At 46.6% G+C, this 23,339-nt stretch overlaps 1 protein-coding gene across 1 annotated transcript in view; it reads right to left on the bottom strand.

Annotated features, from left to right (window-relative positions):
• The window catches only part of LOC306920928 (tetraspanin-4-like), a gene marked incomplete at both ends in the record, with an annotated part of 105,913 nt that overhangs the window by 55,091 nt on the left and 27,483 nt on the right, over positions 1-23,339 (bottom strand). Inside the window, one exon of the mRNA XM_079497918.1 lies at positions 3,535-3,726. Within this exon, the coding sequence (XP_079354044.1) occupies positions 3,535-3,726 (192 nt within the window). The remainder of the gene's footprint in view (positions 1-3,534; positions 3,727-23,339) is intronic.

The raw sequence follows: 23,339 nt of genomic DNA, 5'->3' as shown, positions 1-23,339 counted from the left end.
GAGAGAAAAACGCCCCATAAACATCTGGGTGAAAAACACGCCATAAACATCTGGGTGAAAAACACCCCATAAACATCTGGGTGAAAAACACCCCATAAACATCTGGGTGAAAAACACCCCATAAACATCTGGGTGAAAAACGCCCCATAAACATCTGGGTGAAAAACACCCCATAAACATCTGGGTGAAAAACGCCCCATAAACATCTGGGTGAAAAACACCCCATAAACATCTGGGTGAAAAACGCCCCATAAACATCTGGGTGAAAAACGCCCCATAAACATCTGGGTGAAAAACACCCCATAAACATCTGGGTGAAAACACCCCATAAACATCTGGGTGAAAAACGCCCCATAAACATCTGGGTGAAAAACACCCCATAAACATCTGGGTGAAAAACACCCCATAAACATCTGGGTGAAAAACGCCCCATAAACATCTGGGTGAAAACACCCCATAAACATCTGGGTGAAAAACACCCCATAAACATCTGGGTGAAAAACACCCCATAAACATCTGGGTGAAAACACCCCATAAACATCTGGGTGAAAAACACCCCATAAACATCTGGGTGAAAAACACCCCATAAACATCTGGGTGAAAAACACCCCATAAACATCTGGGTGAAAAACACCCCATAAACATCTGGGTGAAAAACACCCCATAAACATCTGGGTGAAAAACACCCCATAAACATCTGGGTGAAAAACACCCCATAAACATCTGGGTGAAAAACACCCCATAAACATCTGGGTGAAAAACACCCCACAAACATCTGGGTGAAAAACGCCCCATAAACATCTGGGTGAAAAACACCCCATAAACATCTGGGTGAAAAACACCCCATAAACATCTGGGTGAAAAACACCCCATAAACATCTGGAAAAACATCAGATCTACAAGTTCTGGCAAATGTTTTCCTTCCAAATCAAAGAACATGTAATAGTTTTTGTGCATGTTGGAGGTGGAGGCCATTAATAATACAAAAGCTGTATTACTCAACGCAATAAGTTGTATTACAATTAATTCATAGGTAGTATACAGTATACTGTATACTGTATACTGTATACAGTATACAGTATACAGTAGTCTGACGAACGAGAAGACGTGGAGATTATTATACCAGAAAGTTTTAGTTTAGGATGTGAATTCTGGGGGCGTCGATGGCTGGCTCTGTGGGAGCAGCCCTAGAGCAAGTTGTAGGATGCTGGCTCTGTGGGAGCAGCCCTAGAGCAAGTTGTAGGATGCTGGCTCTGTGGGAGCAGCCCGAGAGCAAGTTGTAGGATGCTGGCTCTGTGGGAGCAGCCCTAGAGCAAGTTGTAGGATGCTGGCTCTGTGGGAGCAGCCCTAGAGCAAGTTGTAGGATGCTGGCTCTGTGGGAGCAGCCCGAGAGCAAGTTGTAGGATGCTGGCTCTGTGGGAGCAGCCCTAGAGCAAGTTGTAGGATGCTGGCTCTGTGGGAGCAGCCCGAGAGCAAGTTGTAGGATGCTGGCTCTGTGGGAGCAGCCCTAGAGCAAGTTGTAGGATGCTGGCTCTGTGGGAGCAGCCCTAGAGCAAGTTGTAGGATGCTGGCTCTGTGGGAGCAGCCCGAGAGCAAGTTGTAGGATGCTGGCTCTGTGGGAGCAGCCCGAGAGCAAGTTGTAGGATGTCTGGCTCTGTGAGAGCAGCCCTAGAGCAAGTTGTAGGATGCTGGCTCTGTGGGAGCAGCCCTAGAGCAAGTTGTAGGATGTCTGGCTCTGTAACATCTATAACATACGACGAATTAGACCGTTCCTCACCCAGGAATCATCCCAGCTCCTAATCCAGACAACAGTCCTGTCAAAACTTGACTATTGTAACTCTCTCCTTACTGGCCTACCGGCATGTGCACTGAAGCCTCTCCAACTGATCCAAAATGCCGCAGCTCGCTTGGTCTTCAACCAGCCAAAATTCTCACATGTCTCCCCCCTGCTCCGCTCCCTGCACTGGCTCCCGGTCGCTGCCCGCACAGAATACAAAACTCTGATGTTGGCATTTAAAGCAACCAAAGGTATGGCTCCCCCATATCTTGCCAGCATGATTGAACCCTACAAACCCTCCCGCGCACTCAGATCAGCCAACGCAGGGAAGCTGGAAGTACCCTCACTAAAAACGCCGGGACAACGCTCCACACGTCCCAAACTCTTCTCCCTTCTGGCCCCAAAACTGTGGAATGCACTTCCCGTTGCAATCAGAACTGCAGCATCACTCCCGATCTTCCGCCGTAGTCTGAAAACCCACCTTTTCAGACTCCATCATGGCCCATAGCACTTACCCTACCCCCCTTAGACAGCACTTCTTAGACTTATATAGCATTTGAAACAGACTTATAGCATGTCATGTAGACAGGACAATAAGTGCATTGTATGTAGTCATAGCACTTCATAGTATATATGTACAGCATAGTATAGCATATATGTGTAGTTTATATGTATAGTGGCATTATATAGATATGTTCTAGTTATAGTTTATATGTATAGTGTCATTATATAGATATGTTCTAGTCACGTTCTTAGCTTACGCATGTTTCGCGATAAATGCATTTTTACATATGTGATGTATTCCCATGCTTTTTGTTCTTGCTTATTGTAAGTCGCTCTGGATTAAGAGCGTCTGCTAAATGCCTAAATTGTAAATTGTAAATTGTGGGAGCAGCCCTAGAGCAAGTTGTAGGATGCTGGCTCTGTGGGAGCAGCCCTAGAGCAAGTTGTAGGATGCTGGCTCTGTGGGAGCAGCCCTAGAGCAAGTTGTAGGATGCTGGCTCTGTGGGAGCAGCCCGAGAGCAAGTTGTAGGATGCTGGCTCTGTGGGAGCAGCCCTAGAGCAAGTTGTAGGATGCTGGCTCTGTGGGAGCAGCCCGAGAGCAAGTTGTAGGATGCTGGCTCTGTGGGAGCAGCCCTAGAGCAAGTTGTAGGATGTCTGGCTCTGTGGGAGCAGCCCTAGAGCAAGTTGTAGGATGCTGGCTCTGTGGGAGCAGCCCGAGAGCAAGTTGTAGGATGCTGGCTCTGTGGGAGCAGCCCTAGAGCAAGTTGTAGGATGCTGGCTCTGTGGGAGCAGCCTGAGAGCAAGTTGTAGGATGCTGGCTCTGTGGGAGCAGCCTGAGAGCAAGTTGTAGGATGCTGGCTCTGTGGGAGCAGCCCTAGAGCAAGTTGTAGGATGTCTGGCTCTGTGGGAGCAGCCCTAGAGCAAGTTGTAGGATGCTGGCTCTGTGGGAGCAGCCCTAGAGCAAGTTGTAGGATGCTGGCTCTGTGGGAGCAGCCCTAGAGCAAGTTGTAGGCCTGATTATACATGCACTCCCCGACTCTTTCCCAGTTTCCTGTCATATCTCCACTACTATGAATAAAGGCAGAAAAGCCTTAAAAACATCCAATATAATAATCATTCTGTGAATGCTAGGGGGTGCTAACTGCTAACCCCCTGGCAGGCCGCCTACCTCACGCAGACACGGGAAGTAATAAACCTTCTTTTGTCTTGGGTCAGAAGAAACCTACGATGACCCCTATGACCTCCGTACTCACAGTGAGAAGCAGCGGCCGACTCTCCTTGACGGCGCCGACGCAGCCCAGGCAGCCGATCACCATGGCGACGGTTCCCGTGGCGATGAGCAGGTTGGCCGCGGAGAGGGAGGGCAGGGAGGACGACAGCGTGGCGAAGTTCCCCTGGGTCACTGCGAGCCACACCCCCACGCCCAGGAGGCCACACCCTCCCAGCTGGAAGAGACAGAGAGGAAGTGACCGACACATTAACCAAAATGTTTCAAACATAAATATCTACCTATTTGTTGTGACTCTGAGCAAGTGGTCCCCAAGTGTTTGAGTTTGGAAGCGCTTGAAAAAATGTAAAAAGCGTTCTGATTTTTTAAGCGTGTGCTATGTTTTAGCTATTGAAAAAGAGCAGATCTACAAGCTCATAGCTCATAGCGCGCCACCAACCAGGGGCCCCCGGCCCACAGCCAACCAGGGGCCCCCGGCCCACAGCCAACGAGGGGCCCCCGGCCCACAGCCAACCAGGGGCCCCCGGCCCACAGCCAACCAGGGGCCCCCGGCCCACAGCCAACCAGGGGCCCCCGGCCCACAGCCAGCTTGGGAGTCACTGTAGTATAAAATAGAGCAGTAGTTAAATTATATTATTATTATTATAGTTATATTATATTATATTAATAAAAGATCCACTAAAACCAGAGAGCATTTCCAGATGTATCTGAACCAAAGCATACAGAATACAGGCACACGTCACAAAGCATACAGGGCTGATACAGGGGCGGCTGTGGCTCAGGAGGTAGAGCAGGTCGTCCAATGATCCATGGGTCGGCGGTTCGAATCCCGGCTCCTCCTGTCTACATGTCGAAGTGTCCTTGGGCAAGACACTGAACCCCAAATTGCTCCCGATGTGCTGGTTGGTACCTTGCATGGCTCCCGCCACCATCGGTGTATGAATGTGTGTGTGAATGGGTGAATGTAATGCACTGTAAAGCGCCTTGGATAAAGGCGCTATATAAATGCACCATTTACCATTTACCATTTATACAGAATACAGGCACAAGTCACAAACGCACATGCATACATGTGGTATCTGGTTTATACCATTGTACACTATATAGTCTAGTCCTACCATACAAAAATACTGTTAACTGGGAGAGCCCCGGAGAAAAGCCCCCAGGGGTCCCGGGCCAAGAGCTTGAAGTGAGACAAGCTCTCAGATCAACACCTCCAGATGACAGGATGCGGGATGAGCACTAAAAAGAACATGAATTATTTAGAATGATGAAATCCCAGATATCACACACACACACACACACACACACACACACACACACACACACACACACACACACACACACACACACACACACACACACACACACACACACACACACACACACACACACACACACACACACACACACACACACACACACACACACACACACACACACACACACGTTCAAATTCTGCCCCCTCAGTTTAAGTTATAATGTTGCATCATGCTCGGCTCATCCTGGAGCCAAGCATGATGCACATACTCACTCACTCACTCACACAGACGCACGCACGCACGCACGCACGCACGCACGCACGCACGCACGCACGCACGCACGCACGCACGCTTTCAACTCGCTCACACAATCTGCACTTTACCAGAACTCCCGAAAGGCAGCCAGATTTACATGGCCATTGGCCAAACACAGTTATTGTTACTCCCCCAGTTCTCTCTCTCTCTCTCTCTCTCTCTCTCTCTCTCTCTCTCGTTCTATTTCCGGCTTTTAACACCAGATCTGTTTTAATGAGGCTGTTGAGTTGGATGTAGGGCACACAGACCATGAATAAAAACCACTCGGAGACAATTGCACGTGGCTCCAGTCACTTAGACAGGCGTGTGTTACCGATCTGCCATGACAGCAGTATCCACTTCACACTGCTTGAAAATGAAGAGAGGCCACTCTCTATGTGTGTGACAGTCTCTCACATCCTTGGTGGAAACGTACCCCTCTCTCTATGACTATCCCTCTCTTATAGACTATAGTACCCCTCTCTCTATGACTATCCCTCTCTCATCGACTATAGTACCCCCTCTATGACTATCCCTCTCTCATCGACTATAGTACCCCTCTCTCTATGACTATCCCTCTCTCATCGACTATAGTACCCCTCTCTCTATGACTATCCCTCTCTTATAGACTATAGTACCCCTCTCTCTATGACTATCCCTCTCTCATCGACTATAGTACCCCTCTCTCTATGACTATCCCTCTCTTATAGACTATAGTACCCCTCTCTCTATGACTATCCCTCTCTCATCGACTATAGTACCCCTCTCTCTATGACTATCCCTCTCTTATAGACTATAGTACCCCTCTCTCTATGACTATCCCTCTCTCATCGACTATAGTACCCCTCTCTCTATGACTATCCCTCTCTTATAGACTATAGTACCCCTCTCTCTATGACTATCCCTCTCTCATCGACTATAGTACCCCTCTCTCTATGACTATCCCTCTCTTATAGACTATAGTACCCCTCTCTCTATGACTATCCCTCTCTCATCGACTATAGTACCCCTCTCTCTATGACTATCCCTCTCTTATAGACTATAGTACCCCTCTCTCTATGACTATCCCTCTCTCATCGACTATAGTACCCCTCTCTCTATGACTATCCCTCTCTTATAGACTATAGTACCCCTCTCTCTATGACTATCCCTCTCTCATCGACTATAGTACCCCTCTCTCTATGACTATCCCTCTCTCATCGACTATAGTACCCCCTCTATGACTATCCCTCTCTTATAGACTATAGTACCCCTCTCTCTATGACTATCCCTCTCTCATCGACTATAGTACCCCTCTCTCTATGACTATCCCTCTCTTATAGACTATAGTACCCCTCTCTCTATGACTATCCCTCTCTTATAGACTATAGTACCCCTCTCTCTATGACTATCCCTCTCTTATAGACTATAGTACCCCTCTCTCTATGACTATCCCTCTCTTATAGACTATAGTACCCCTCTCTCTATGACTATCCCTCTCTTATAGACTATAGTACCCCTCTCTCTATGACTATCCCTCTCTTATAGACTATAGTACCCCTCTCTCTATGACTATCCCTCTCTCATCGACTATAGTACCCCTCTCTCTATGACTATCCCTCTCTCATCGACTATAGTACCCCTCTCTCTATGACTATCCCTCTCTCATCGACTATAGTACCTCTCTCTCTATGACTATCCCTCTCTCATCGACTATAGTACCTCTCTCTCTATGACTATCCCTCTCTTATAGACTATAGTACCCCTCTCTCTATGACTATCCCTCTCTTATAGACTATAGTACCCCTCTCTCTATGACTATCCCTCTCTTATAGACTATAGTACCCCTCTCTCTATGACTATCCCTCTCTTATAGACTATAGTACCCCTCTCTCTATGACTATCCCTCTCTCATCGACTATAGTACCCCCTCTATGACTATCCCTCTCTCATAGACTATAGTACCCCTCTCTCTATGATTATCCCTCTCTCATCGACTATAGTACCCCTCTCTCTATGACTATCCCTCTCTCATCGACTATAGTACCCCTCTCTCTATGACTATCCCTCTCTCATCGACTTCTGCGAAAGGAAACAATGGCGAGCATATTGTCGCCGTCTCCATAACTGTCTGTGTTACTTCGTAAATGAACGCCATACTTGATGTTACTACAATTTGAGTCACACAAAAGCATTACACAAGATCCACAAGCTTGAAACGTGTTGCGGATCAACTTAAGGCGCTTTTAGCTCGTAGTTTGAATCCTGAAAAATAGCATCCATCCATCCATCTTTTACCTCCCATGATGAATTCCTGTTCTGTTCTTTGACTAAATAGAAGTGTCTCTAAATGTTTTGATGAATTGAACAAGGTGGTCTTTGTATTGAGTTGTGCTTGAAATGTACTGTAATTCTGCAAACTGTTAATACATATCTCAATCAATCAATCAATTCAACCGCTTATCATAGTCGGGTCACGGAGGAAACAGCTCCACCAGAGAGCTCTAGACTTCCCTCTCCAGAGCAACATTAGTAACTTCCTCCCGGGGGATCCTGAGGCGTTCCAAGGCCAAGGCCAGTGTGGCGATGTAATCCCTCCATCTGGTCCTTGGTCTGCCCCAGTGGGACGTGCAGAGGCATCCAAACCAGATGCCCGAACCACCTATGTTGTCTCCTTTCAAGGCGAAGAAGCAACGACTCTACTCCGAGTCTCTCTTGCGTGACTGAACTTCTCACCCCGTATCTCTAAGGGAGATGCCAGCCAACTCATTTCGGCCGCTTGTATTTCTTATTCTTTCAGTCATAAGGAAGGTTGGCTTCTATTCACCAGTGAGGAGGCGGGCAGCAGCGCTTTGAATGAGCTGCCTAGGAAACGATTGATTGAAGATAGGGGAGTTACAATAGTTTAGTCAAGTCTGAACCAGGTGGGAGCATGGAGGTTTTTCTTGGAGAGATAGGTCTTGATCTTAATGAAAAGTCTTAAATTGAAAAAAGTTGGCTTTGAACACAGATCTAACCAGCTGGCTTTTTCCTTAGTTACAGATATAAACTGTTTCGTAAAGTGTTTTGTAATGAAACCTGTGAAGATAGTTTAGTTCTCAGTAGAATAACCTGTCACACACAAACCCCTTATCTCCACATTTTAACCTTTTGTGAAAGCCCTACTTGACACACAAAAGCAGCAAGCAGCAAAAAAAAAGTGAATAAAAAGAAAATCACTATATAACTAGTTTTGTCTCGCCAGTTGCTAGGAGTTGAAATAAAGATGGATATACCATACAAATTCTTCCTATAAGCTAAATTACGCCACACCAAGGGTTATATTGGGTACAGTAGGTCCTAAATAATGCCCTTATCGCGGGGAATTGTTTTTGGGTGATGCCCGTTCCAGTCGCCTGATGACTATAACCAATTAATGACTATTCAACATGACATTATTTCCGCTTAAGAACTGGGGTTGAGCGCTTCAATAATGCATCAATGCATCAATGCAGAAGTGGGGATTAGCGGACAGTGCGGCATGCGAGTGCGGTGACTCTACACCTGCCCCTTATACAGACCACCCTCGGAAGCCAGCCTCTTTGACCTGGGACCAGAGATGCGGGCGTGGCTCCACGACACCGAGTTGGACCTCTGACGTTACACGGAAAAATATGACATTATTTCCACTCCTGACCGGATCAGAAATACACAGTATGACAGACAGGAGATGCAGTCAGCCCCAGTACTGACCGGACCAGAAATACACAGTATGACAGACAGGTGATGCAGTCAGCCTGACCGGACCAGAAATACACAGTATGACAGACAGGTGATGCAGTCAGCCTGACCGGACCAGAAATACACAGTATGACAGACAGGTGATGCAGTCAGCCTGACCGGACCAGAAATACACAGTATGACAGACAGGTGATGCAGTCAGCCCCAGTACTGACCGGACCAGAAATACACAGTATGACAGACAGGTGATGCAGTCAGCCTGACCGGACCAGAAATACACAGTATGACAGACAGGTGATGCAGTCAGCCTGACCGGACCAGAAATACACAGTATGACAGACAGGTGATGCAGTCAGCCTGACCGGACCAGAAATACACAGTATGACAGACAGGTGATGCAGTCAGCCCCAGTACTGACCGGACCAGAAATACACAGTATGACAGACAGGTGATGCAGTCAGCCCCAGTACTGACCGGACCAGAAATACACAGTATGACAGACAGGTGATGCAGTCAGCCTGACCGGACCAGAAATACACAGTATGACAGACAGGTGATGCAGTCAGCCCCAGTACTGTAGGTACAGTATTTTAATATCTTCAAACATGGCCCTTTTGTAGATCACCCTAATGCAGGGGTTCTCAACGTTTTTGAGACCCCCGCCCCGCCCCCTCCCGACCCCCAATGTAAATTGACTGACTGCTACAATAACCTTAATAATAGGGACAATACACCATAAATAAATACTGAAACCATAATCATTAGGGAAGGTGTATGCATGTACTATGTGTACTATATGTAAACTCTTCATTTCCACTTTCCAGCCAGTTGCAATAATAATAATAATAATAATAATAATAATAATTTGGGGACCCCCCCCCCCCCCCCCCCCGAGGGGTCGCGACCCACGGGTTGAGAACCCCTGCCCTAATGCACCGAGTACAACAAACTACTAAATACAACAAAGATCACTCTATTATGTGGAGCTCCAGACAACGTCCTTATTGTAACACCTTAAGGCAGTCAGATCACTCTATATGTGGAGCTCCAGACAACGTCCTTATTGTAACACCTTATGGCAGTCAGATCACTCTATATGTGGAGCTCCAGACAATGTCCTTATTGTAACACCAGTCAGATCACTCTATATGTGGAGCTCCAGACAATGTCCTTATTGTAACACCAGTCAGATCACTCTATATGTGGAGCTCCAGACAATGTCCTTATTGTAACACCAGTCAGATCACTCTCTATGTGGAGCTACACAGACAACGTCCTTATTGTAACACCAGTCAGATCACTCTCTATGTGGAGCTCCACAGACAACGTCCTTATTGTAACACCAGTCAGATCACTCTCTATGTGGAGCTCCACAGACAACGTCCTTATTGTAACACCAGTCAGATCACTCTATATGTGGAGCTCCACAGACAACGTCCTTATTGTAACACCAGTCAGATCACTCTATATGTGGAGCTCCACAGACAACGTCCTTATTGTAACACCAGTCAGATCACTCTATATGTGGAGCTCCACAGACAACGTCCTTATTGTAACACCAGTCAGATCACTCTATATGTGGAGCTCCACAGACAACGTCCTTATTGTAACACCAGTCAGATCACTCTATATGTGGAGCTCCACAGACAACGTCCTTATTGTAACACCAGTCAGATCACTCTATATGTGGAGCTCCACAGACAACGTCCTTATTGTAACACCAGTCAAGGCAGTCAGATCACTCTCTATGTGGAGCTCCACAGACAACGTCCTTATTGTAACACCAGTCAGATCACTCTATATGTGGAGCTCCACAGACAACGTCCTTATTGTAACACCAGTCAGATCACTCTATATGTGGAGCTCCACAGACAACGTCCTTATTGTAACACCAGTCAGATCACTCTATATGTGGAGCTCCACAGACAACGTCCTTATTGTAACACCAGTCATGGCAGTCAGATCACTCTCTATGTGGAGCTCCACAGACAACGTCCTTATTGTAACACCAGTCATGGCAGTCATGGCAGCCATTTATCTGGCAGTCCAGATAAATGGCTTTCTAAACCCTTAGTAGTAAAAAAAAAGAAAAAAAGATCAATGATGCTATAATTTGTCCATTGAGGAACTATATTAGTCTAGTAGCCAGCCCATTGTGAACCCGGACATGTTGAACTATATTAGTCTAGTAGCCAGCCCATTGTGAACCCGGACATGTTGAGTACACCATGAGGAACTATATTAGTCTAGTAGCCAGCCCATTGTGAACCCGGACATGTTGAACTATATTAGTCTAGTAGCCAGCCCATTGTGAACCCGGACATGTTGAACTATATTAGTCTAGTAGCCAGCCCATTGTGAACCCGGACATGTTGAGTACACCATGAGGAACTATATTAGTCTAGTAGCCAGCCCATTGTGAACCCGGACATGTTGAACTATATTAGTCTAGTAGCCAGCCCATTGTGAACCCGGACATGTTGAGTACACCATGAGGAACTATATTAGTCTAGTAGCCAGCCCATTGTGAACCCGGACATGTTGAACTATATTAGTCTAGTAGCCAGCCCATTGTGAACCCGGACATGTTGAACTATATTAGTCTAGTAGCCAGCCCATTGTGAACCCGGACATGTTGAACTATATTAGTCTAGTAGCCAGCCCATTGTGAACCCGGACATGTTGAGTACACCAATGTTTTATGTTATAAATGTTTAGTATGGGTCCCCAGCATGTAGAAACTGCCGGATGCTAACTTGCATACCCCGGCCGCCCTCTCCGTTTCCCACAAGTTTACCCACACCCCTCGCCCAACAGGTGCAGGGGGTGGCACAGGACTACTAATGTCCCCCAAATGGAATTTCCGTGTCTTAAATCTCTCTCACCTTTCTCTGTCCACATTTGAATTCCATGCTATCTCAATATCACAACCAGTCCCCCTCACCCTCATTGTGCTCTATCGCCCCCCAGGAACTCTTGGGAACTTCCTGGAAGAACTAGATTCCCTGATTAGTTCATTTCCGGAAGATGGCACCCCCCTGATCCTACTGGGCGATTTCAACCTACCTACAGCAGAGAAGTATCTTCCCGTTACATCCCTTCTGGCCTCATTTGACCTCTCACTATCTCCCTCCCCTCCCACTCACAAGGCTGGTAATGTTTTGGACCTTGTGTTCTCCAGAGCCTGCTCTCCCTCTACACTCTCTGTTACTCCGTTAATTAGGTCTGACCACCACTTCATAGCCTTCTCCCTCTCTCTCTCCACCCTCCCGCCTAAACCCACTAACCCTCCTAACGTCACCACCCGACGCAATCTCAAATCCCTAAACCCCTCCTCCCTCTCATCCTCTATTCTCTCCTCTCTACCCTCCCTGGAGTCCTTCCTCTCTCTCTCACCTGACTCTGCAACCTCATCCTTCCTTTCCTCTATCTCATCTGCATTCGACCAACACTGCCCGCTCTCATCCAAGCCAGCTCGCTCATGTCCACCGGCTCGCTGGTTATCTGAAACTCTCAGATCTGAACGAACACCTCTAAGGGCAGCCGAAAGGAAGTGGCGCAAGACAAAGCTACCTGATGACCTATCCCACTTTCACTCACTCCTCTCTGCCTTCTCCCTCTCACTAACCACTGCTAAAACCTCTTTCTACCACACCAAAATCCAATCCTGTACTTCTAACCCAAGGAAGCTCTTCTCCACTTTCTCCTCCCTCCTTAAGCCCCCTCCCCCCACTCAACCTTCATCCCTCACTGCTGATGTTTTTGTCAACTACTTCGAGAAGAAGGTTGACGATATCAGCAGCTCCTTCCCCCCCCTCCCCCATAAAGTGGCATCTGACTCAACCAACACTAACCCCAACATACTATGCATGTCCTCCTTCTCTCCTCTTTCCCCAGACGAGGTCCTACAACTAGTGACTTCCACTAGACCTACCACCTGTCCTCTCGACCCTGTCCCGTCTCCAATCTTCCAGACCATCGCACCTGATCTGCTCCCCTTCATCACCTCCATCATCAACACCTCAGTAACCTCAGGCTGCGTCCCATCTGCCCTCAAGTCAGCCAGAGTAACACCACTCCTCAAGAAACCAACCCTTGACCCCTCAGATGTCAAGAACTACAGACCGGTATCACTCCTTTCATTTCAAAAAGCATTGAACGTGTTGTCTCCAACCAGCTCTCTCTCCATCTCTCACAGAACAACCTGCTGGATCCCAACCAGTCCGGATTCAAAAAGGCCCACTCCACAGAAACTGCCCTGCTGGCAGTCACAGAAGCACTACATGCTGCCCAGGCTGCTTCCCACTCTGCAGTCCTGATTCTCCTAGACCTATCAGCAGCATTTGACACAGTGAACCACCAGCTGCTCCTAGACACCCTAGCGGATCTAGGCATCGGCGGGACGGCACTAAAGTGGTTCTCCTCTTACCTCACCGACCGGACCTACCAGGTCTCCTGGAAAGGTCTGTTATCATCCCCCCGAACCCTCCAAACTGGGGTCCCACAGGGATCTGTACTTGGTCCCCTCCTTTTCTCACTGTACACTAAATCCCTTGGCACTATCATCTCTGCTCACAATATATCCTATCACTGTTATGCCGATGACACACAACTGTTTCTATCCTTCCCCCCCTCTGCCACCCAGGTGGAAGAGCGCATCACTGCTTGCCTGGCTGACATCTCACAGTGGATGTCCTCCAACCACCTCAAGCTGAACCCAGACAAGACTGAGCTTCTCTTCTTCCCAGCTAAGTCCTGCCCGATGCGGGAGCTAACTATTTCCGTAGACAACGCCCTGGTAACGTCTGTCCCAACAGCCAGGAACCTTGGTGTTGTCCTGGACAGTCAGCTCTCGTTCAAAACTCACATCACAGCTGTCACTCGATCCTGTAGGTTCACACTCTATAACATACGACGAATTAGACCGTTCCTCACCCAGGAATCATCCCAGCTCCTAATCCAGACAACAGTCCTGTCAAAACTTGACTATTGTAACTCTCTCCTTACTGGCCTACCGGCATGTGCACTGAAGCCTCTCCAACTGATCCAAAATGCCGCAGCTCGCTTGGTCTTCAACCAGCCAAAATTCTCACATGTCTCCCCCCTGCTCAGCTCCCTACACTGGCTCCCGGTCGCTGCCCGCACAGAATACAAAACTCTGATGTTGGCATTTAAAGCAACCAAAGGTATGGCTCCCCAATATCTTGCCAGCATGATTGAACCCTACAAACCCTCCCGCGCACTCAGATCAGCCAACGCAGGGAAGCTGGAAGTACCCTCACTAAAAACGCCGGGACAACGCTCCACACATCCCAAACTCTTCTCCCTTCTGGCCCCAAAACTGTGGAATGCACTTCCCGTTTCAATCAGAACTGCAGCATCACTCCCGATCTTCCGCCGTAGTCTGAAAACCCACCTTTTCAGACTCCATCATGGCCCATAGCACTTACCCTACCCCCCTTAGACAGCACTTCTTAGACTTATATAGCATTTGAAACAGACTTATAGCATGTCATGTAGACAGCACAATAAGTGCATTGTATGTAGTCATAGCACTTCATAGTATATATGTACAGCATAGTATAGCATATATGTATAGTTTATATGTATAGTGTCATTATATAGATATGTTCTAGTTATAGTTTATATGTATAGTGTCATTATATAGATATGTTCTAGTCACGTTCTTAGCTTACGCATGTTTCGCGATAAATGCATTTTACATATGTGATGTATTCCCATGCTTTTTGTTCTTGCTTAATGTAAATCGCTCTGGATTAAGAGCGTCTGCTAAATGCCTAAATTGTAAATTGTAAATTGTAAATTGAGTAATTTTCATAATTGGCATAATATGTGACCATACCTTTAACAACCTATAGAAGGCAAAATATTCAAAATGTCATCATGCTTTATGTAGCATGTGATGTGTCAAACTAGGGGGTTTTCATGATGCTGAATCCATTCCAAGCATTAGTTTTAAGCCCAATGAGTGTTTTTTACTATATATAATAATTAATTAATTAATTATATAATATAATATAATATAATATAATATAATATAATATAATATAATATAATATAATATAATATAATATAATATAATAAGTGATTCTGAGAGAATAAGCCAGACCGAATCAGCCATTGGCAAAAAAAGATTGCCTGCCGGCTGGTTTATTAGCCAGGCTAGTTGTGAGTAACCCTTTACTGATTTAAGAGTCAAGACCGAAATAAACCATTCATCCATTCATTCATTTGTTCATCCATCCATCCATCCATCCATCCATCCATCCATCCATCCATCCATCCATCCATCCATCCATTCATTCATTCATTCATTCATTCATTCATTCATTCATTCATTCATTCATCCATCCATCCATCCATCCATCCATCCATCCATCCATCCATTCATTCATTCATTCATTCAATAACATTTAACCCCTTTTGGTGTTAGCATTATGTTATGCTTTAGCTGTTGAAAAATAGCAGATCTACAAGCTCATAGCGCGCCACCGAGTGGCGCGCTACGAGCTTGTAGATCTGCTATAGAAACATAGCTTTTTCAGAAAACTGTCAGGATGTAGAAGACATTTTTAGAATCTGATCTCAGGTCAGAATGGGTTAAACCAGCATATCTACATGCTGTCTATAGTACCTATATGTATACAGTATATCCTGACAAATACACCAGTATGGTCACATTAATATACAAGTAAGACGCGCGAACGCGGGAAGCGAACGCAGCTCGTAAATTGCAAAAACAACAATTAGAATAAATTACGTAATTTTTTAAGGTTTTTTTAAGTTCTCTTTTTTTGTGTTTTTTAAGATTTTTTTTAAGTAATTTTTTTTTTTAAGTTAAGTTTTGTGTGTGCGTGTGTGCGTGCGTGTTTTTCCTTTTTAAGTTTTTTTTTTAAGTTAAGTTCTTTTTAAGTTTTTCCTTTTAAAGTTTTTCCTTTAAGTTTTTTTTTTAAGTTAAGTTTTTTTTAAGTTAAGTTTTGTGTGTGTGTGCGTGCGTGCGTGCGTGCGTGCGTGTGTGCGTGCGTGTGTGTGTGTTTGTGTGTGTGATACAGCTGCGCCCTCTGGTGGTGGGCGGGTGGTGTTACAGCGTGACACACACACAGACATGATCTGCTGGGTCTCACAGTAAATGCTCACTGCGTTCGCAACAAGTGCACCCCCTGGACATGACGGCAATATGTCGCACATTGTCACAGGCACTTATACCCCCCCCCCCCCCAATCCAACCCTCGATGCCGACTGCCAAGCAGGGATGCATCACTTATACCCCCAATCCAACCCTTGATGCCGACTGCCAAGCAGGGATGCATTACCATGTATAGTCTTTGGTATGACCTGCCAGACACGGCTTGCATGGGATTGCACCCCCGCAACCTCCCAGTCTCAGGGTAGACACTCTAACCACAAAGCCACTGAGCTGCTGCGGAACTGAACTATATAAAGAAATAGTGGCTGATTCTGCTGAGTTGAAACAAGGCAGGCATGTCGACAGATGGCTTGGACCGTTGTGCAAAGGCAGAGGTTGCTGACTCGAGCGTGATTTAGACTCTGTTGCCTACCAATCAGTCATGAGCTGAAAATAAACTAAAATAACTCTACAAGCTCACAACACGTCCCAAATAAAAGTGTTGTAAGCTTGATAAGCTATTTTTGGCATGTGATGTGCACTAATGAGTGTGTGAGTGAGTGAGTGAGTGTGTGTGTGTGTGTGTGTGTGTGTGTGTGTGTGTGTGTGTGTGTGTGTGTGTGTGTGTGTGTGTGTGTGTGTGTGTGTGAGTGAGTGAGTTTCAAATTGTGTGTCTTGTCTAAGACACCAAGAACATACTGAAACCACTAGTATTCATATATTACATTGAGACATTTAGCTCATTTAGATTTTCATCTGGACAATTATGTTGTTGTAATTTTCATAATGTTGCTGATGTCTGAAAGACCACCTTCATGATGCTCAGTGACATAATAGAAGGTAGGTTTGTCTCTCTGCCCTCATCCCTGGTTTTTTCTACAGGCATGTATTCGGTGTTTAGTGAAAGTGAGTAATATTCTTTTATGGAATATTTTACATTGGTTAAAATATACCCGAGTTTAGTGATGGTGTAACAAAAATATCTTTAGTGTTCTAGGGTTAAATTAAAATGGAAAATGTTCTATTGTGGCAGGCTATTCCAGAGCTTCGGGCAGCCCACAGTAAAGGCTATTCCAGAGCTTCGGGCAGCCCACAGTAAAGGCTATTCCAGAGCTTCGGGCAGCGCACAGTAAAGGCTATTCCAGAGCCTCGGGCAGCCCACAGTAAAGGCTATTCCAGAGCTTCGGGCAGCCCACAGTAAAGGCTATTCCAGAGCTTCGGGCAGCCCACAGTAAAGGCTATTCCAGAGCCTCGGGCAGCCCACAGTAAAGGCTATTCCAGAGCCTCGGGCAGCCCACAGTAAAGGCTATTCCAGAGCCTCGGGCAGCCCACAGTAAAGGCTATTCCAGAGCCTCGGGCAGCCCACAGTAAAGGCTATTCCAGAGCCTCGGGCAGCCCACAGTAAAGGCTATTCCAGAGCCTCGGGCAGCCCACAGTAAAGGCTATTCCAGAGCCTCGGGCAGCCCACAGTAAAGGCTATTCCAGAGCCTCGGGCAGCCCACAGTAAAGGCTATTCCAGAGCCTCGGGCAGCCCACAGTAAAGGCTATTCCAGAGCCTCGGGCAGCCCACAGTAAAGGCTATTCCAGAGCCTCGGGCAGCCCACAGTAAAGGCTATTCCAGAGCCTCGGGCAGCCCACAGTAAAGGCTATTCCAGAGCCTCGGGCAGCCCACAGTAAAGGCTATTCCAGAGCCTCGGGCAGCCCACAGTAAAGGCTATTCCAGAGCCTCGGGCAGCCCACAGTAAAGGCTATTCCAGAGCCTCGGGCAGCCCACAGTAAAGGCTATTCCAGAGCCTCGGGCAGCCCACAGTAAAGGCTCAAAGTCCTATGGTCTTTTGTTTGGGTCAGGAGCTCAGCCAGTATAGCATCTGGTTGGCTGACCTTAGAGGTCTGGATGGAGTGTAGTCATTAATCAGGTCTTTAAAAGCAAACATTAAAATCTTAAAATCAGTTCTAAAACAGGCCAGGAGCCTGTTGGAGCTCTGCCCTGTTGGAGGAGCTCTGCCCTGTTGGAGCTCTGCCCTGTTGGAGGAGCCTGTTGGAGCTCTGCCCTGTTGGAGGAGCTCTGCCCTGTTGGAAAGAGGCCAGAACAGTAGTAATGTGATCAGGGTTCTTAGTACCATGTGAGGAGGCGGGAAGCAGCATTCTGGATGAGCTGCAAACGGATGAATCATTCTCTCGAGGTCGCTGGGAGAGAGGTAGAGCTTGACTTTAGGCGCAGCTGGAAGAAACTAGATCTTACCACAGAGTTGACCTGCTTATCGAACCTGCAGCATCAAAGGTGACACTGCCTTTTAACATAAGGATGAATGTTGGAGCTTAGAGGGCCTAGGGTGCACCAAACTTTGACCCGACGGTCAAGATTTAATGTATCCCCTGAGCAAGCAGGTAGGCTATATACGTAAGCTCAATGGTAAAAGGTTCAAATCTGTGGTAGAGGAGGAAGTAGTGCAGCTTTAATTGGGTCGTCCACTCACAGTTAACAGCCTTTGTATTGAGTTTGTGCTTGAAATGTACTGTAATTCTGCAAAATGTTAATAAATATTTCAATCAATCAATCAGAACTTTCCACTGCCGTGTGATGCAGTTCAGATGTAGGAGGAACGAGAGGCGGGGCTGGGAATGAAACCACAACACTGCCAATGCAGTTATGATGAGAATATTAATAAAACATGTGGGTCAGAAAACAAGGAATATAGAAGACTCAATCTGATTACAGTCGTATACTGTACCTGCACATGCATATCAATAAAATATGAGGTAATCTAGGCCAGCTGATGAAAACAGCTCACATGCACTGACTGACCCTCTGCACGCAAGACCACAAGATAAATGTAGAGGATTCACTGACCCTCTGCACGCAAGACCACAAGATAAATGTAGAGGATTCATGACCCTCTGCACGCAAGACCACACGATAAATGTAGAGGATTCACTGACCGTCTGCACGCAAGACCACAAGATAAATGTAGAGGATTCACTGACCCTCTGCACGCAAGACCACACGATAAATGTAGAGGATTCACTGACCGTCTGCACGCAAGACCACAAGATAAATGTAGAGGATTCATGACCCTCTGCACGCAAGACCACACGATAAATGTAGAGGATTCACTGACCGTCTGCACGCAAGACCACAAGATAAATGTAGAGGATTCACTGACCGTCTGCACGCAAGACCACAAGATAAATGTAGAGGATTCACTGACCGTCTGCACGCAAGACCACAAGATAAATGTAGAGGATTCATGACCCTCTGCACGCAAGACCACACGATAAATGTAGAGGATTCATACTGACCCTCTGCACGCAAGACCACAAGATAAATGTAGAGGATTCATGACCCTCTGCACGCAAGACCACACGATAAATGTAGAGGATTCACTGACCGTCTGCACGCAAGACCACAAGATAAATGTAGAGGATTCATGACCCTCTGCACGCAAGACCACACGATACATGTAGAGGATTCATACTGACCGTCTGCACGCAAGACCACAAGATAAATGTAGAGGATTCATGACCCTCTGCACGCAAGACCACAAGATAAATGTAGAGGATTCACTGACCGTCTGCACGCAAGACCACAAGATAAATGTAGAGGATTCATGACCCTCTGCACGCAAGACCACACGATAAATGTAGAGGATTCACTGACCCTCTGCACGCAAGACCACAAGATAAATGTAGAGGATTCATGACCCTCTGCACGCAAGACCACAAGATAAATGTAGAGGATTCACTGACCCTCTGCACGCAAGACCACAAGATAAATGTAGAGGATGCACTGACCCTCTGCACGCAAGACCACAAGATAAATGTAGAGGATTCATGACCCTCTGCACGCAAGACCACAAGATAAATGTAGAGGATTCACTGACCCTCTGCACGCAAGACCACAAGATAAATGTAGAGGATTCACTGACCGTCTGCACGCAAGACCACAAGATAAATGTAGAGGATGCACTGACCCTCTGCACGCAAGACCACACGATAAATGTAGAGGATTCACTGACCGTCTGCACGCAAGACCACAAGATAAATGTAGAGGATTCATGACCCTCTGCACGCAAGACCACACGATACATGTAGAGGATTCATACTGACCCTCTGCACGCAAGACCACAAGATAAATGTAGAGGATTCACTGACCCTCTGCACGCAAGACCACAAGATAAATGTAGAGGATGCACTGACCCTCTGCACGCAAGACCACAAGATAAATGTAGAGGATGCACTGACCCTCTGCACGCAAGACCACAAGATAAATGTAGAGGATGCACTGACCCTCTGCACGCAAGACCACACGATACATGTAGAGGATTCACTGACCGTCTGCACGCAAGACCACACGATACATGTAGAGGATTCATGACCCTCTGCACGCAAGACCACAAGATACATGTAGAGGATTCACTGACCCTCTGCACGCAAGACCACAAGATAAATGTAGAGGATTCATGACCCTCTGCACGCAAGACCACAAGATAAATGTAGAGGATTCATGCATTTTGATTCTATACATTCTGCCCAATTACCTGTTGACTTCCTTAACCCTTTGATATCCCTCACTGAGATCATTTTAACCACTTGAACCCTATAGCATTTAACCCTATAGCATTTAACCACTTTAACCCTATAGCATTTAACCCTATAGCATTTAATAACCATAACCCTATAGCATTTAACCCTATAGCATTTAATAACCATAACCCTATAGCATTTAACCCTATAGCATTTAACCACTTTAACCCTATAGCATTTAACCCTATAGCATTTAACCACTTGAACCCTATAGCATTTAACCACTTGAACCCTATAGCATTTAACCACTTGAACCCTATAGCATTTAACCACTTGAACCCTATAGCATTTAACCACTTGAACCCTATAGCATTTTAACCACTTGAACCCTATAGCATTTGCTGAAAATACAAGCTAATACAAAGCTCACAATGCGCCACAAAGCTCACAATGTGCCACAACGCCACAAAGCTCACAATGTGCCACAAAGCTCACAACGTGCCACAAAGCTCACAATGCGCCACAAAGCTCACAATGCGCCACAAAGCTCACAACGCGCCACAAATCTCACAATGCGCCACAAATCTCACAATGCGCCACAACGCAACACAAAGCTCACAATGCGCCACAAAGCTCACAATGCGCCACAAATCTCACAATGCGCCACAAAGCTCACAATGCTCCACAAATCTCACAATGCGCCACAAAGCTCACAATGCGCCACCAATCTCACAATGCGCCACAACGCAACACAAAGCTCACAATGCGCCACAAAGCTCACAATGCGCCACAAAGCTCACAATGCGCCACAAATCTCACAATGCGCCACAAAGCTCACAATGCTCCACAAATCTCACAATGCGCCACAAAGCTCACAATGCGCCACAAATCTCACAATGCGCCACAACGCAACACAAAGCTCACAATGCGCCACAAAGCTCACAATGCGCCACAAAGCTCACAATGCGCCACAAAGCTCACAATGCGCCACAAAGCTCACAACGCGCCACAAATCTCACAATGCGCCACAAATCTCACAATGCGCCACAACGCAACACAAAGCTCACAATGCGCCACAAAGCTCACAATGCGCCACAAATCTCACAATGCGCCACAAAGCTCACAATGCTCCACAAATCTCACAATGCGCCATAAAGCTCACAATGCGCCACCAATCTCACAATGCGCCACAACGCAACACAAAGCTCACAATGCGCCACAAAGCTCACAATGCGCCACAAAGCTCACAATGCGCCACAAATCTCACAATGCGCCACAAAGCTCACAATGCTCCACAAATCTCACAATGCGCCACAAAGCTCACAATGCGCCACAAATCTCACAATGCGCCACAACGCAACACAAAGCTCACAATGCGCCACAAAGCTCACAATGCGCCACAAAGCTCACAATGCGCCACAACGCGCCACAAAGCTCACAATGCGCCACAAAGCTCACAATGCGCCACAAAGCTCACAATGCGCCACAACGCGCCACAAATCTCACAATGCGCCACAAATCTCACAATGCGCCACAAAGCTCACAACGCGCCACAAATCTCACAATGCGCCACAAAGCTCACAATACGCCACAAATCTCACAATGCGCCACAAATCTCACAATGCACCACAAAGCTCACAATGCGCCACAAAGCTCACAATGCGCCACAAAGCTCACAATGCGCCACAATGCGCCAAAATGCGCCACAAAGCTCACAATGCGCCACAAATCTCACAACGCGCCACAAAGCTCACAATGCGCCACAAAGCCCACAATGCGCCACAATGCGCCAAAATACGCCACAACGCAACACAGCAGGTGTGAAAACTGGACTTTGGCCTGGTGGAGATAACGAATAAGAAAAAAATTCAAAAGCTAGAAAGGTGCAATTCTGGGAAAGTGTGGTTGCGCTGACACAAGCTGTGAATTCAACCTTGAATTATTCGTGTATTCGTTCTTCTTCATGTGGGAAGCCATTTGCACATTCATGGGTTTATACTAGAAAGTTATGTTCTTGATTAATTCTGTTTTGCCAATTTTATTACATATTGTGATGTCACGTCTGATTGGACATTATATTGTCCAATCAGAAAAGGGACAGAACATTTCATTTTGGGGTTACAGAAAAGGTTCCAAACAACGTCCATTAAACTGGTTAACAGTTTTACTTTAGAAATGTTCTCACACCTACAGTAGAACAATAGTGTGTTTCCTACAGCACCAGTGGCTGTCGGTAGTGCTGACCTTAGAGTAGCCTATATATGAATAGAGACCCGAAGGAAACCCTGAGGCACCCGGAGGAAACCCTATATGAATAGAGACCCGGAGGAAACCCTGAGGCACCCGGAGGAAACCCTATATGAATAGAGACCCGGAGGAAACCCTGAGGCCAAATGGACATAGTAGAGTATATAAGAATAGAGACGGCACCCGGAGGAAACCCTGAGGCCAAATGGACATAGTAGAGTATATAAGAATAGAGACCCTAACCCACCCGGAGGAAACCCTGAGGCCAAATGGACATAGTAGAGTATATAAGAATAGAGACGGCACCCGGAGGAAACCCTGAGGCCAAATGGACATAGTAGAGTATATAAGAATAGAGACCCTAACCCACCCGGAGGAAACCCTGAGGCCAAATGGACATAGTAGAGTATATAAGAATAGAGACGGCACCCGGAGGAAACCCTGAGGCCAAATGGACATAGTAGAGTATATAAGAATAGAGACCCTAACCCACCCGGAGGAAACCCTGAGGCCAAATGGACATAGTAGCCGAATTTGGTATTGCAGTTTGAACCCAAATCGTGAACGCGCTGGTCCGTTGACTATCATTGCGCACGTTCATGATGACACATGAACACATGACAGTTTAAAATGTCTTCTACATCCTGACAGTTTAAA

Source organism: Electrona antarctica (genome assembly GCF_951216825.1).
Source record: "Electrona antarctica genome assembly, chromosome: 3".
In the NCBI taxonomy this organism is placed as follows: Eukaryota; Metazoa; Chordata; class Actinopteri; order Myctophiformes; family Myctophidae; genus Electrona; species Electrona antarctica.
Note: the sequence above shows the minus strand (reverse complement) of the source record. Positions and strands in the feature narration are given on the sequence as shown.